This window comes from Mastomys coucha, unplaced genomic scaffold, assembly GCF_008632895.1.
Source record: "Mastomys coucha isolate ucsf_1 unplaced genomic scaffold, UCSF_Mcou_1 pScaffold14, whole genome shotgun sequence".
Classification (NCBI taxonomy): domain Eukaryota; kingdom Metazoa; phylum Chordata; class Mammalia; order Rodentia; family Muridae; genus Mastomys; species Mastomys coucha.
Window position 1 is genome coordinate 30,328,561 of NW_022196896.1, and position 17,461 is coordinate 30,346,021.

General features: G+C 40.2%; 1 protein-coding gene across 1 annotated transcript in view; it reads right to left on the reverse strand.

Annotated features, from left to right (window-relative positions):
* Ubxn2b (UBX domain protein 2B) overlaps window positions 1–17,088 on the reverse strand; it is a 26,702-nt gene extending 9,614 nt beyond the window's left edge. The window contains exons 1-5 of the mRNA XM_031366685.1: window positions 16,960–17,088; window positions 11,975–12,078; window positions 5,327–5,477; window positions 3,855–3,938; window positions 3,066–3,175 (exon numbers count right to left, since the gene is read on the reverse strand). Coding sequence (XP_031222545.1) covers window positions 3,066–3,175; window positions 3,855–3,938; window positions 5,327–5,477; window positions 11,975–12,078; window positions 16,960–17,043 — 533 coding nt within the window. The 5' untranslated portion in view covers window positions 17,044–17,088. The remainder of the gene's footprint in view (window positions 1–3,065; window positions 3,176–3,854; window positions 3,939–5,326; window positions 5,478–11,974; window positions 12,079–16,959) is intronic.
* Between the last annotated feature and the right edge of the window lie 373 nt (window positions 17,089–17,461).

The following is a 17,461-nucleotide window of genomic DNA, read 5'->3' on the forward strand; positions in this document are numbered from 1 at the left end:
TTTTTTTTTTTTAATACTTTGCAATTCCAGGAATATATTTACAATTTAATCTACCAAGTTCTAGAATGAGTACCACTAACAATAATTAAGCAGACAATTCCACACACTTCATTATGGTAATTTTCTGCTTGTGACATTTACATAAAAAGTGCTAGATTGATGAATCAAGCATATATATATTGGAATATGAACTTATATTAAAGAAATAATGCAAATATCACTGACAGACATTTTTGACTTACAAAAAGTTACTTCCTTATATTTAATATACATAAAGTAGGATATATCAATTTTAAGAGAAGTGATGTGTATAAGCGAATTATACTACCTAATAATTGCTCTTGAAAACCAGTAAAGATAGTATACCAGAAAGAACTTCAAACTGATATTCTTCCTAGAAAGGAGACTTTGCTCACTGTTTGGATTTGATATTGTGTAAGCCCAATGAATGTCCTACTTGCCTGAAAATTAACTCTAGCAAATAATTAACATTTTCTTTTATCACCTTGAAGCTAGAGCATGAATTTGAACAACAATGTTGGTTTTCATATATTACTCAAATATTTCCATAGCCCTGTTACTTAGTTTTCAACTGTATAACACTGCTGCATCCAAGTACTTGCCACAGATGACTTCAGCACCCCAACAGATAGCATTTCATGCCTTTGTTTGGTATCCTTATAGTATTTATGCAAATTTAGGTTAAAAATTAAACTTACACACTAACTCACTTTCTACAATGTCTTTCTTTCAGAGTTCCTTTGTTTCCAAGAATTTTATCCCTAGCCTATTCTAGCCATTCTCCTTGGGCATGTTTCATTAAAGGGGCTCTCCCTTCAGTTTCTTTATGGAGTGCTGGAGTATGGGTTTGTGCTGAAAGAGGGCAAGGAATAAAGGGTGTGGTGCCCTCAGGGAGAGCCCACCCAGCAAACCCTGACACTTTGACTCCAGTGAAAAGTAAAGGCCTGAGGAATTACTGAAGAGCAGCAACAAATCAAAACTTATGCAAATTAATTCCAGGAGAGACCAAGGTTCTAACCTAAGCAGGCGGAATGTGAGATCTTGGCCATAGGGTTCTGAGTTTAGAGTAAAAAGGATCGAGGAGTTAAGGGGTTAAGGGAAGCTGCTGAGTGCTGAGGACAGCTGAGAGGCAGGGCATTCCCTGAATGAAGACCCAGAGAGTCTAAGTGAGACTGTGAAATGATGCTTGGATTATTTTGGAGACCCCAAGATGTTGCAGATGGCAGAACCATGAAATATCTAAGAGTATTATCTATACAGGGAGAGGATCCAAGGTGAGAGAGAGAGAGAGAGAGAGAGAGAGAGAGAGAGAGAGAGAGAGAGAGAGAGAGAGAGAAGAAGGGAGGGAAGGAGGGAAGAAGGGAAGGAGGGGAGGAGGGAGGGAGGGAGGGAGGGGAGGAGGGAGGAAAGGAGGGAGGGAGGGAGGGAGGGAGGTGTACTCTACTCAACAAAGCTGGAAGGAGATGGACTTCTAAAGAGCCATGCAGGCCATCTGATGTCAGACCTAGGAGTAGAGGATTTGGAGTTTGCCTTGCTGGGTTCTGGTCTTGTTTTGGCTCAGTACTTCCTCACTATGTTCTGATTCTTCCTTTTTAAAATCATCATCTGTGTCCTGTACCACTGTAGGTGAGAAGTATATAATTTGCTTTTTGCTTTTGATTTTACAGAGTTATAATTAAGAGATTTCCTTGAGTCTCAGAAGAGACTTGAGACTTTGAAGCAGTGCTATGACTGCTAAAGCATATGAGAACTTTAAGTTGTACTAAATGCATTTTGCATTATTATAAGGCTACAAGCCTATGAGAGCCAGAGAGTAGAATTGGGTAGTTTTGAATAAGAATAGCTTCCACTGGCTCATATATTTGAATACTTGGTCCCTGTCCACAGTTGATGGAACTACTTGGGAGGGATAGAATGCCTGGCTTTGGAGGAGGTGTGTCACTGGGGGTGGGTTTGAGGTTTTATAGCCCATACCACTTCTGCTTGGCTCTGTCTCTTTCTGCTTCATGCCGGCTGCTCAGATGTAAGTTCTCAGCTACTGGTTGAGTGCTATGCCTACCTGCCTACAACCATAATGATCTTGTCCCCACCCTCTGAACTCTATGCCCCATTAAATGCTTTTCTTTTCTTCTTCTTTTTTTTTTAATGTTACCTTAGTCATGGTGTGTTGTCATGACACCCTGTCAACAGCAAGCAGGGCAGAAGCATTCAATTTAGTGATTTATTATATTAAGATATTTCTTGGAGGGGGCTGGAGAGATAGCTCAGTGCTTAAGAGGTTCTGAGTTCAACTCCCAGCAGCCACATGTTAGCTCACAACTATCTGTAATAGGATCTGATGCCTTTTTCTGGTGTGTCTAAAGTGAGCAATGGTGTACTCATATGTAAAATAAATAAATAAATCTTTTTAAAAAAGGTATTTCTTGGAGCAAAGCCTATAGTGTCATCATAGTTAAAAGAGATTCAATCATCTAATGTCCTTTTTCAACAAAGATCCATCTTCCCCAAATCACTTATGTAATATGTCGTAGTAATTAATTCTTGAAAGCTAGTAGTATATACAGAACAGTTTTAAAAAAGGAATGGTGCCGAGGAGATAAGCTATTTTGTCAAACAGTTGCTACACAAGCATGGCAGCCTGAGCTCAACCTCTAGAAGGGAGATAAAAAGGCTAGATGTGAGCTGGGCGGTGGTGGTGCACGTCTTTAATCCCAGCACATGGGAGGCAGAGGCAGGCAGATTTCTGAGTTTGAGGACAGCCAAGGCTACAAGAGAAACCCTGTTTCACAAAACCAAAAAAAAAAAAAAAAAGGCTGGATGTGGTGGTATGTGCTTGCATCCCAGACCTGGGGTCAGAGACCCTGGAGCTCAGTGACCAGTCAGCCTGGCCTATTTGGCAAATTCTCAGCAAGTGAGAAAACCACTGAGGTTGACCTATGATCCCTACATGCACTTGTACACATATACCCGCACAGGGACATGCATACACATATCAAAATAGTTCCATTCAGTGTGATAAACAGAACACAAATAGCTCATCTTACCCTCTCTTAACAGATTCCAAAAACTGAGCATTTGTTGGGTCATTGTAAGGTCTCAATTCTCCATCATCTAAACTGAAACCATTGCTCCACAGCTTCAGTAAAACCTGAACCTTTGGAGATTAAAAAAAAAAAAAAAAAAAAAAAAAAAAAAAAAAAAAAAAAAAAAGAAGAAATTCATCTCCATTTCAACATGGAATCTCCCAAATTACTATCTGATTAATTTATCTTAAAATATAGAGATATTTGCTTTACTCAAAGCTAAACACGTGTGTTCATATGTTTACTTAGCAGGTTTATTTTTAGCTTAAACCACTGATAATAGCTGCAAATATCAAAGTCTCACAGGTGAAGCCTGGCTTCTGTGCAATGACCCAGAGGTCACTAAGGAGACAAACAGTGAGAAGACAGACTCTGCTTGGCACCTGTGACTCAGACCCCTCACCCACACCCAAACTCTCCTTAGTTCCACAGCTTAAACATCCAGGCCAAGGTGCAAGGCAGACCTTCTAAAAATCTAAAATAAAATATTATTTTAACATTCCAAAGTCAAGAGAAATAATGGTTTCATGTTTTTTTAAAACTGAATTCATTTTGTATTACAAAGGTATACAATTTTAAAGAAAAATTACAAGAATTACATATTCCTTTCACAAACAGTTATACATCTCTAAATGTAAGACATAGCAGATAGAAACACTGATGTTGGAAGCACACAGGTTCTTTAAGCCATAAGTGAGAAAGGAAGAAAAAGTGGAAGCTAGAGGCAAACACGTTAGGGACTGTACCTACATCTTGCAGCTGATTTTCTCCATAGATATACTCTGACCGCTTGTAGAAGGAGTTACCCAATCTGTACCCTCCACCTGTAAACGACTAAAACACACGATAAATGGTATAAATGGGTTAAGTGGGCTCCATGCTTAGACTCAAAATGTTCTTCTTATACTTGATATTACCAGACAAATAGTGATTGGTCAGATTCATATTGACTAGGAAAATACATTGGTATGAAGACCATGAGTTATAAAGATGTGTGAGAAGTTAAATGTCTTTTCATAAAAACATCAGTAATTCAGAATATGAAATAACTTAGTTTGATTGCCAGAAGCCACATGGTAGAAGGAGAGAACTCTTACAAGTTGTCCTCTGTCACGTGTGGGTTATAGATGCATGCATGCATGAGCACACACATGCAAAGAAATAATTATTACAATTCTATATGTATTTAATAGGCTTTTAAAATTTTTTAATATTTTTAATTAAAATATAAATTATATTACTTCCCCCTCCAGCCTCTCCTACACCCCCATTCTCGTTAATAACCTTTTTTATTATTGTTACATGCATACATTGTTACATAATATATTTGTGTATGTAATATAAATATAGGGGTCTTTTTAGTGGTATACATATGGTTTCAAGGCTAATCATTGTATTGGACAAGTAATGAAAGGTTTATCCCTGAGAGAGGTAAATTTCCTTCTCCCAGCAGTCATTAGCTTCCTGTAGTTCTTAGGAGTATGACCCTATGAAATATCCCCCTTCCATGTAAATGTGTCCACTGAAACTGCTATTGCTTCAGTCTTGTTTAAGCAGCCATTTCTAGGAGAGCCTGTTTCACAGCAGGCTTCCTGGTATTCTGGCTCTTACAATCGTTCAGCCCCCTCCTTCCTTGATATTCCCTGAGCCACAGGTGCTACAGCTGTGATGCAGATGTTGGGGTTGGGCTTGCCATGACATATTGATCTCAGCATTTACACCCATTTGTTTTCAGTGATGGCCTCCATTTTAAGCCATTTTCTTAGCTATAGTAAGTCAGTTGTGGTCACAATTTAATCTTATTGCAAACTGGCTATGATTACACTTAGGATAATCTGAGGAGAAATGGCTATTCTCTCAATTACTATTTACAACACAAATGCACTTTAAATTATAACCTTACTTTTTTATATATACTAAATCAAATCCATACTTTTCTAAAAGAATTGGAGAACTCAGAGATGTTAAATTGGTCTCAAGACTTAACAGAAGGAAGTTGTCCAGCTGCTGCCAAATAAAGACTAAATGTCAAGTCTCACAGAGAACAGCGAATTTCAGCAGTGGGTACCAAAAAGATCAGGAAGGCTGTGTGCAGACATGTCCAGGTACCTCTTAACTTCCCAGAAAAAAAATGTAGGTTTTTTTGTTTTTGTTTTTGAGACAGGGTTTCTCTAACCCACTCTGTAGACCAGGCTGGCCTCGAACTTTAAGACAGCACTGACCTTAGTTTTGTCTTCACTTGAAGATCTTGCGGCTTCGTTTAGGGGGACAGCCCCATGTTCCCTTGCCTCTTTGAAAAGTTCATTCACAATTTTCCCAGTTGGAGGTTGATCTATATGTAATCCATCATATTCCTGATCACCTGAATAAAGCCTTTAAACATCAGAGCTCATAAATAAAAACTCACAACAGACATAAACTATTTTAAAATAAGAAGCTACATAGTCTTATGAAATAACTTAAATTTACAAAGAAGTACACCTGAGTTTTTTAGATGTGACCTTAAAAAGGAACTCAGGCAAAAATAAAGTGGGATAATTTGTATCCCTTCTGAGTTTGTGTAGATTCTGACAATTTTAGCAGCATGGTAAGGGGGTCCTTGCCTCCCCCCTTCACCCTGGTAACTGCCTATGAAGTTCTGTTTTCATAGACCACTCTCTTTTCTTTGCTGTGGGGAAACACTCAATTACAGGAGGCATTCACCAGCCACATAGGATTATGCAAGAAGCTTTATTTTTTGGAAATTCTTGGACTTAAAAAAGTCCTTGAGTAAGTGATTTTTTTTAATTAAAAATTGCGTTACAATTCCCAGTGTAAATAACTTTGTATGTTCTCTGTGTAGTAACTCACAATCTGCCCTGACTCTAACTTATGTGCTACGAAACGTGAATTTTCAGTCACCTGTGATTAATATTCTCCCAAGATTGCTTTTTCTGCCCAGGATATTCAGAAAATTTAATCAATGAAGAAACACAGAGAGACTTCCAGTATAAGGTGCAGAGTTCAGGTTTTGCTCTCTCACACCTTCTACTCCATTTCCCAATTCACACTAGCTCACACAGCAACAGTGGCAACTATAACAGCCCTGTAGGAGGAGCAGAGGTACTCTTCAAAGTTTTCTCCTAAACTGGCAAGTGAAATACAGAGGAATTAGCAGTTCTCAGCTCCTGCAACTGAAAGAAAATCCACCTGGACACAAATGTGAACACCGGCAGAGTGTCACTAGTGCTGTGGGTGAGGGCTCCATCTTGTCAGTGTCACTGAATACACTAGACACCACAAGCTTCCTGCTGTGCTTATACTGCATCCTTGGAAGGAGGAGCAGAGCAAGAAGGAGAAATAGCCTGTCTGTCTCTGAGATAAGCAGTGCTGGAGAGGTGGAACTGGACAGCACATGGCCTCAGACAATTGTGACAAAGAGAAAAGCAAAGCAAGGCTTCCTGCTATGCCCTCCATTATAGCTTCTTCCCCTCCTGGATCTGTCTGCAAGCTGGCAAAGTAACTGATCCTGCCCCTTTGTCTTGGTGAGAAAGGCCTGAGAAACTTGAGCATAGGAAAGATTTATCAGTTTGTCATGGCCTCTCCTATGATCATGCAAGCACTGTATTTTTCTTTAAGCAGCTTCTTTGAACTTTTATATTCAGATCCACCATCCACCTGGAATTGATGACTGCATATAGCATAAGGGAGAGGACAACACTAATTTCTTCCTTTTGTTGCATATTTGCAACAAAATTCTCTCTCCTTGTTACTCTGCAGTGGCATCTCTGTCACACCCCAAACAGCCATCTCCATAGGTCTAAGACTGAGTTTGGGTCTTGGCTCACTGGTCAGTCTCCATCAGTCCTCTGAAATTTTGGAACGTCTTCACAGCCAGTACTTTAAGTCCTGACCCTGGGTTCTTCATGAATTAATTCTCCAGCCATTCTTGAGGAGACTGGCACCGACAGTATTTACACTGGTGCAGTAACAGCATTTCCCAGTTGCTTTTCCTCACATCTGAACATGTCCTTCTCTGACTTTCTCAAGAGCAAAGCTGTTTGTTTCTCTGTGCAGTGGGTTCCAGCCATGATTTGGTTTTACTACATTTCTTTTCTTCCCTTTTCCACAATAAGATGACGATGCCCCTGCCTTCTGTTCTCCTCTTATTTGATCAACAAACTATTTACCTTCTCAGATTGCAACTCATGCTAACATAACTTGATATAACAAAGAATTCATATAACATAACTAGAAAGTATGATTCAAACTTTTGATCTTCTAGTCTTAGTCAAACAAGCACTGACATTATAAGCATTCAGCATCATGCTTAGCAGTTTCTTACTTTGTTTGACTGGTGGCTTGGGGCAGGCATGAGCCATTACTCGAGGCTGGCGAGGCTGGCTTTGAACTTAAGTGTATAGCTGACCCTGGCCCTCAGCTCCCGACTTTCCTGCATTTACTTTGCAAGCCTTGCAAGTAGAGACTTGTGCCACCATGCCTGGTCTCCCCTTTTAACTTATTGATATTTAAAAGTTTGCAAATATCAATTTTTAAGTTGACCTAAAAAAAAAAAAACACTAAAAGCAAAGCACCTATTCAGTAATTCTGCATGAAGGAAGCCCATTAAGTCCAAGGTCAAGCATGCTCACACTGACTCCCTGCCGACAGCAGGCAGTTCCCTATACATCCCAATCCCTGCGGACAGCAGGCAGTTCCCTACACATCCCAATCCCTGCCGACAGCAGGCAGTTCCCTACACATCCCAAGCCTGACTCTTTTCCTACTCGTGCAGTGCACTGCTTGTTATAAAGTTTCTATAATCAAGTTTTTAAAAGTACTAGAGCAGTTCCATCGTCTCTCCTTCATTCCAGTGTAGTCACCACATCTACACTTTTACTGTCACTTGTAATCTAAGGTTACATACTGCATCTTCTTGCGTTGCCTCTTTCTTCTCTCCCTCTGCTGTAATTTTACCCTTATTTTTCTAAAAAAATTTTTTTCTAAAATGATACACTTTTCCTATTTCCTAAAAGAATAGTAAATATGACCAAAGGGCAAATATATGTTCATTTTATTTTTATAACTAAACTCTCATATTTCAGATAAGAAAACCACGGCTATGGGAGGTTAATAAAAAAGATACACATGCTGGGCGGTGGTGGCTCACGCCTATAATCCCAGCACTTGGGAGGCAGAGGCAGGCGGATTTCTGAGTTCGAGGCCAGCCTGGTCTACAGAGTGAGTTCCAGGACAGCCAGGGCTATACAGAGAAACCCTGTCTAGAACAACCAAAAAAAAAAAAAAAAAAAAAAAAAAAAAAAAAAGATACACACACACACACACCCCCTACATAAACATGGGGGCTGAGAGGCAACTAATTTTAGAGTCAGGTCTTATCATGAAACTCTTTATCACTGAATGAACTTTAATGCACACAAGTATTTCCAAATGAATGAAACTTAATAATGTGGGTCAACTGCAAAATAAACATGTAAATACCCTCATTCAAAATTCCCTAAGGAGTCAAGTGTTAAACCCATCCCAGGATTTGCCATATTTTGCAATGTTCTGCAGCTTTCTTTCTTTCCTCTCCTATCCTTTCATCAAGTTTTCTTCCATGACTCTTTGTCCCTGATTTTTGGTGCTTAGATTGGAGTAATCGTTTAAGGCCTAAGGGAGGCATATTACAGTCCATCTCATTTAATCCTCAAAACATTTCTACATAAATAACAACCTGTAGAGGACACGTCGAAGGGTTTGCTTGTGGTTTACTGCCTCTCATGAGTGAACTTGTGAAAGAGGTTGCTACACTGCCCTGCAAGTTTCCACAGATTACATACTTCTTCTTGTAGGCTAAACACACAAACCACATTTTGTCTAATATTTTAGATAATGAAAGTAAGACGGGCCTTTTACTTAGCTTTTGTTAGCATATAAAGCACCGACCAAAAGCAAACGAGAGGAGCAGAGGGTTTATTACATTATACAGGTCATCTACTACTGAGGGCAGTAATGCCAGGTCATCTACTACTGAGGCGGTAATGCCAGGGATCCGGAAGGAACCGAAGCTTACGCGCTTGCTCTCTAAGGTCTGCCCACCGTGCATTCTTAAACACTGTAGAATTACCTGGCCGGGGATGGCACTTCCCACAGGGGGCTGAACCATCCCACATAACTCATCAATCAAGAAAATACCCCACAGACATGCCCACAGGCCACTCGGATAGAGGTCATTGCTCAAATGAGAGTCGTCTTCCCATGAGACTCTAGGTGTGTCAAGTTGACAAAAAAAAAAAACTCAACCAGTGCAGCTGGACTGAAAAGCCATGTGCCATGAGTGGTGGTGCTAGCAGACTCTGGAAATCTTCAAACTTGGGAGACTGAAGTAGGAGCAGTGACAGTGAGTTCAAGGCCTGCCTAGGCTACACAATGATACTCTGAAAACCACAACAACAAACAGACAAGCAACATATAATTGTTTTGGTCTCTGCCCTAGGAGGACATGACAATGAAAGATGCCTGTATAAAGTACAAGTGAAAACACAACAGGGCAAAGGTTCTTACTGAGTGTAGAGCAAGGAAGTGGGAATTACTCCAGTGACGGGAAAACAGTATCATGCTTACAGAGAAGGACTGCCAAGGATCCCCACACCCTCCACCTTCAGTCATTCAAAAGTCATTTCTAAAGAAACTCATCCTTTTGTGTAGTAACTAATTCAAGAGGTCAAACTTGAGGCAAAAAGTCTTTAATAACTACATCACTGGTTGGAGAGGTATATAGTTCAGCAGGAGAGGTATACTACTCTATCACATTCCCAAGAAAACAAACCAAAGAGCATTATGAAATTAAAACTAGCAGCAATAAACATTTTTAGGCTGCATAAGTATATTCATCTGAAGAAAGAGTCCTAGCGACTGAACCCAGGGCCTTACATATGCTAGGCAAAACTCAACCACTCAGCCATATCCACAGACCTTAGTTTTTTGGGGCAGTTCAAAGTGGCTTGAACTTGCTTGGCAGCTTAGAGAGACCTTGAACTCAAGATCACAGAATTAACATGTGAAGAGCAAGGAAAATATTTACACATCAATCTTATAAGAATTCAAATAGTAGACTTATTGCACTATGAGCAATCAAACCAGGGAGCCAAAAGTTAAATACTGTAAGACCGAATGAATAAAACATAGGTATAGTAACACATTAAATACTAAAATACTTTGGGGAATATATACACTAAAGAGTCAGTTAACATATTATACATTATCTACATATACTCATTTATCTAACAAGAATTAAATCAAAGGATAGTATATTCAAACCATGCCGCGATACCAACCTGCTGATTACAAAGAAAAACTGTACCTGACAATGGAGTGATGTGGTGGTCAGCACCTTAATCAAGTGAGCATATCACCAATAGTGGAAAAACTTGAAATTATATGGCTCCTGATGTGATATAATAAAAAGCAGACAGTATCACTTATCTAATACTCAACAAAAATGTTTAACAAGAATCTAATTATGAGGAAACAGTGAACGTGGGACGTTTTGAGACATCTGGTGCATACATTTTACAAGTGAATGTAATACATTTTAGATTATGTAGGTGAGCTAAAAACAGACAAAAAAGAAGATGCCCTGCATTAAAACCCAACACAGGAAAAATCAAATGCAAGGAGTAGTCTCTAACTGGGTCCCAAAATCCCCAAAGGTATTTGGAAGAATGGCCGTCTACAGGCTGTATGTTAAATGATATCACGGCACCACTGTTAATTGTTAAGCTATACTTTTACATTTTAGGTTATATACTTTATTCTTAGGGATGTACGACGAAATATCTAGAAGTGAGCGTCATGGTGGCTGTAATGTGCTTTCAGACAGTTGGCTAAAACAAAGCGAGTATATGAGAGTTCAGCCTACGCTCTGAGGCATTACCAACTGAGAAACACAAGGAAATGCTTAGTGTTTAGTCATTTACTAATCTTTACATTTTCTATGGGCTTTTTTTCTTTTTTGTTTCACCCAAGTACAGAAAAATGTATCATTTTTGTCTCCCCTACAAAAAGAGTGTGAAGTGGCAAAAACCCAATATTCAATGAACTTTTCTACTTCTGAAAAAGTATTTTTTCAGAATGAGAAATAATCAGAAAATTTAAGTTTGCATTCTGAATACTAGAAAAATCAATAAAAATACTCAATACAACAAATGTGATTCTTCTAAATCTCTAGTCTATTCTTTTTATAGTTCAGAGATTTGTTTTTCAAGATCTATTTGTTTATTTTATGTATCTGAGTACACTGTAGCTGTCTTCAGACACAACAGAAGAGGGCGTCAGATCTCATTGCAGATGGTCGTGAGCCACCATGCGGTTGCTGGCAATTGAACTCAGGACCTCTGGAAGAGCAGGGAGTGCTCTTAACCACTGAGCCATCTCTCCAGCCCTAGCTCAGAGATCTTAATAACAACAAATACATCCTAGAGTAGGCATCACACACAGAAACTTGAGACTCTTTAATGGGGACCAAAGACCCCCATGAAGGGGGTGAGAAACCTGCTGGCCCTCAACTGATAAGATTGCATATAAATGCAGCTTTGGAAGGAGAGGACTGAGCATGCCATCAGAGCTCAATGGGGCCCTGACAAAACTATTAAAGAGACACTGGGCCTGAGAAAACCGGATTCAAGATATAATTTCATATGGTACCTATGATAATATCATATACTATGGTAATTCTTCTCAAGTTCCTTTTAGCTGATTATAAAAAAATTTAGGAATAGTACTTCCATACCTATTTTAAAAGCTTTAATTTAAAAAGTCCCAAGGTCACTTAAAATAGTTTGGCCTTAGTGAGCTAAGTAGGGTAGATGTTTAGAAGCAACACTCACCGATGTGGCTGTGTTCGTGGGCTCTTAAAGGCTGTAGCTGTAGATCTGTCAGGCTTGGAAGACTTGCATTTCATCTCATCTTCATATAGTTCTGCCAAGGCCAACTACACATAATAACACGTTTGTTTTACAGTTGACTCTGGAATCAGACTTCTAGACAGATATCTGAGGAACAGCCACTGGCTTGAAATTGAGCATAGCAATTTCCTATGACAAAATGAAGGTTGCTGTCTCAGAAGATACCTTTCCAAGGCTGACTCACCAGGACTCACACTAGTCACCTAGTCAAACTGCCTATTGTCAGAAAAGATCCTCATAATAATTCTTTTAATTAACTAGTCAACAGTTTCAAAAACTGAGTTTGGCAATATACTTTTTTTCCTGTGGACCTGTGTAATTTTCTTCGTGACTTAAAAAATTTTTGAAGACAGTTCAGAAGCTATTGCCAATTTCTCTAATTCAATCTCACAATATAATTTCACTTAGCTGTTTTCAAAACCTAAGTACATAAAACAAGTTCTAAAGTATTGCTTAAAAATCTATAAGAAGCAAATCTCATCAAGTTTAGGGAAAGGAGATTCTAAAAAATAAGACAATGAATTAAATATAGGTTTTAGTCATTTATAAAGTAAAACTGCAAAATTATGTATTGTAGATATATAGCTGGATACCTCATAAAGTAAAAATACATTTGTCCTTGAAATAGAATTTAAAATAGTAATGGAATTATCAATTATTATAGGGTTTTTTCCTTCTCCTTTTGCTATTTTTGGCAATAATTTTAAATTTTGAGCCAGGCACTGTGGTAAATACCTTCATTCCTAGCACTTGCAAAGAAGCAGCAGGAGGATCTCTGTGAATCTGAGTCCAGCCTGGTCTACAAAGTGAGTTCCTGGACAACCAGGCCTGTATAAGAGACACCCCTGTCTCGAAAAACAAACAAAAAAATAAACTTCCTTAATGCTGCTAGTTGATATTCAAATTGGTATGATTGTTTATTTTTGGGTTCCCACTCCAAAGTTAGGCACTGAACCCAGGCAGGCCTCAACCATATTAGGCAAGCACTCTAACACTCAGCTATGTCCCTGGACCCTTGAAGATTCCATAGCCTTTAGATAAACACATTTAAAGTATACCCTTGAGACACATAGAAGGTAATTTTCTCCTCCCCTAATTATTTTTATTCATACTCCTCTCTCACTCTCACAGATGCATCAACTTGTGAATTTCTAAAGCAGCTATTTCCAAAGAAATGCAAATCAATAGCTCTGACCTCTGAAGAACTGAACTCAAAAATTTTACAGAGCTCTAAGTTCTTGAAATTAAAATATAATTCCATCATTTGCTCCCTTCTTTTTTCTCCCACGCCCCCCTCCCCATGTTCACACACCCTGTTGTTCCCTCTCAACTGGATCCAAATCTTGACTTAGGCACATACTGTGTAACATATGGTGGATTACTGAACATCCTTGAGCATAGTTGCTTCTTTAAATGTCTATCAAAATTCTTCTGACAATCAGCTGAAAGATTAGTGTATGAAGAGCACAAGTCATATCCATCGATCGATACAAGGCTGTGTCAGTGTCCCTTTATTCACTTACTATGTCATACCCATCGATCGATACAAGGCTGTGTCAGTGTCCCTTTAGTCACTTACTATGTCATACCCATCGATCGATACAAGGCTGTGTCAGTGTCCCTTTAGTCACTTACTATGTGTCTCCCCGTCGTGCTTTGCGACTCCTACCCCCCAAAACCCCAAACAAAACCAAAGGCAGGCTAGTGGAGGGACTGAGACCACAGTAAGCGTCCATCTTACCCTCCAGAAGACTCTTTAAAACAGTTTTCTTTGATGGATTGTCTCCTGAGCCAATTGTGTTATTTCAGATCTATGAATGACTTATATGCTCAATGTAGCTCATACAATGTTATCTGTATTCTAAACACCTGTTTAAGGTGACCTATGTAAATATGGCTTCAAATTTTCTTAAATATCTTTTTCTAAATCCACATACTATACGCTATCCTCCCAATAACATTTACTTTAGGTGCCAATTGTGATTGGCAATCATCAGTGTCAACTGGACTAGGAACCTCCTCAGAGATACACCTTTGCATGTGTTTTTGGCATTATTTCTAAAGAGAAAAACCCTTCCTTCCCTGAGCATTATGGGCTAGGGTCTTGGGCTGAATAAAAAGGCAAAAGCAGCTATGTTTCAGCTTTCCCCACGCTCTGCTTTCTTGATCCACAAAGATATGAAGAACCTAGCTGAATGCCTACTTCATGAAGTCAAACCATGCCTGCCCCACCAGGTTCTTTTTCTTAGCCACTTATTTGATTGTCGCCAATTAAAATATTTTGCTTCTGTAAAATAAATAAAGCAGCTTTGATTTTGTGGGAAATAGACAAGGAACACTAAAAATGTGGTCCAAGTGTGATTTCCTTAGACTTGAACAAGTTCTTCAGAAAGAGTTGGCACCAATCACAGATTATGACATGGGCTCACTCATGATTATTAAATCTTCAAAATTTAGATTATTAGACATAGTGGCTGAGCACTCTTATGATTATATTATTTGAAATTAAATAAATAAAAGTTAATGGAAGTACCAGATAAAAAGTATAATGACAAAAACCAACCTTTCCCCATTCTTGCCCCAATTCTTCCCAACTCAGGGATTGATAATCTTTCCAGCCTGGAAGGTAACCTGGATCTAAGTCACTGTGAACACAGCAAAAGAGATCTAGAGTTCTCAGCCTTATGCTACATTGTAGAAAACACAGTAAAGTTAACTGTACAGACTAGCCACACCTGGGAACTCTGGGAAATACATAAGGCTCAAGTCCCACTCAGTGCCTAGTGGATTAGATGTGGGTGTGAGCGCTAGTGTCTGCATTAACAAGCCTTTCCAGGGACAAGATTTCACGGAGACCCAGTGATCTAGGCAACTCTTAGACAGCCTCAGGCAAGTTTACTCCCCCCAAATGCTACTCTGGATGGAAGCACAGAATTAAGAGCAGCAATCCTGTTGATAATATTCTGGAGGAACATTGGGAAGCATGTAATTAAATACCTTAAACAACTTTAAACCCTATGATCTATTGTCTGAAGGACACTAAACAACAGCCTTAGAAATAGTCCAGAAGTCACAACGCAGAGAGACACTTCAGGAGATAACTGTGTAGCCCTCTTCCTGATTTAGAAGCTGACAGACTATTCTGCCTGGTAGCTGAGTTGTTCTGTTCAGCTGGTAATTCACTAACGGGTGTTTATCTCCCACCTGATGCTGATCTCTGCATTTTCCAAGTTCATCTTCTGAACTGCCTTTTTTTTTTGGCATTCAGTGATGCTTCAGCTTGAAACTGTGTTTAGTTCTCCAAAAAGTTACAAAGGTGTCCAAGTTACACGTGGTTAAAATAGAGACAGTTTAGGACAATTAAACCTAGATTACTTGTAAAACAAAACAGAATTCCTGAACGAGACAGCCCCCAGAACCAGAGCAGGTTGGGAAAACTTAAACTGGTAATAAGATGTGACTTTATGGAAACTAGCAAGCCAAATACAGAAAATACTTTATCAACAGTTTGGTCACCCAGTCAGATATACTGACTGCCTCACTAGTGTGCTGGCTAGTTTTACATCAACTTGAGAAAACTAGAGATATCAGGGGGAGAGGATGCTCAACTGAAAAGACAAAAATGCCTCTTAAGGTTGTAGGCAAGCCTTTGGAGCACTTTCTTAATTAGTGATAGATGGTGGAGGGCCACACCCACTAGGGGTGGTGCCATCCCTGGGCTGTGAGTCCTGGGATCTGTAGGAAAGCAGGCTGAAGAAACCACTGGGAGCAAGCCAGTACGTAGCACCCACCCATCCATGGCCTCTGCATCAGCTCTTGCCTCCAGGTTCCTGCTCTGACTTCCTGTTTGAGGATGAACTGTGATGTGGAAGCACGAGTTTTTCTTCCCCAAGTTGCTTTGGTCATGGTGTTTCATCACAGGGATAGTAACGCTAAGACAGCTAGCTAACTGGCTTCTGGGTCACCTGGAGCCAACAGTGTTCAATTAATACCATTATAACTTTGCACTGGCTTGGTATGTAAGGGTACTTTACAAGCCTATTTCAAATCTGTGACCTTTCCCAAAATTTGATAGCATACAACAGTATCCGCTACTACTTATGGATTTCATGTCCTATTTATATACTAATTCCCCAAAGCTTTAGCACAAAGTTATAATGGCAAGTGGTCAGTATGTCTGCTTAAAGAATGAAGACCAGCTATTAAAAATGTTGTCAAGGTTTGTGAATTCAGGCTCATTTATTCTCAACTATAACTTCTAATATACGTTTAATTGTTGAGTTTTATCAATGATTTCATCAGAAGGTAGAAAAAGGGCTAAAATGAGCAAGTAGTATTAGCATTGGACAAGTGTTTAGCTAACTAATGTCTGCATCATACCACTGCTGAGTTTTATTTCTGTTGTTTTGTGGACTACCTCTTACAAGCGAGCTGTGACCAAAGCCTGAACTGTTTTAAGCCCTCTCCTGCAAAACCGCAAGCTTTTTGATAAGACATTTAAACTGATACATAAACTGACACATTTAATGTATAATTCATCAAATGTGAAAAAGCATCCAAGAGAACAAACCACCATGCGTTATTTTAAAGTTACTTTTTAAGTGATGGCTGATTTATCACTGGCCCCAGTAACTCTCTAGATGTAGGGTGCATCAACTGGGAGCCACCCAAATGGCTCGGCAAAATGACATTCTGCTTTGTGCATCCGGCGTGAAGGGAAACCCTGTACCGTCGCCTGAGGCTAGGGCACTGGTTTCCACACGCACCACCCCGTAATGCGCCTCCGGGAGAGACCCTCTAGTTCTCAGGAGACAGGGTCAGGGTAAGGCTCAGGCGAGGCATGAGGTGGCTCTGGCCCGCGCCCACCATGTCCACGCCCTCCCGCCCACCGCTCCGTGCCTCCGCACCTGTAAGTCCCGCGCACTTGGGGGCCGTGGCCTCGAGGACCCCGGCTCCTGCTCCTCCGGCTCCGCGCGGCCACCCTCCGCCATCTTTCACCAGCTTGCGGCGCCCGCCCCGGCCGCGACTTCCGGGGCTGGTTGCTTAGCGACTGTGGGAGGGGGCGGAGCCACTCGTGACTCCCACCCCCTTCGAGAGGGGGCGGAACCGTGCGGCGTTCCCAAGATTCGTCCGAGCTCTTTTCCCCACCAGCCCGCGCGCTCCTGCTGTGGGGTTCCGGCCCGCGGGGCTCTCCAGTTTTTCCCCTTTTGAGATCTTCCTGCCTTCAGTCTCTGTGCAACTCGCTGGGAGATGCTGTAGCTTGCCCTAGAGCGCAGCGGTGTCTTCCAAGTTCATTTATCTCAACCGTGCAATATCTTAACAGATGAACGTTGTAACTTCACCTTTCATTTCCCCTTATCTCTCATTTTCCCTTATCCAGGATTGTGGATTGGTACTGAGGATAGGAAA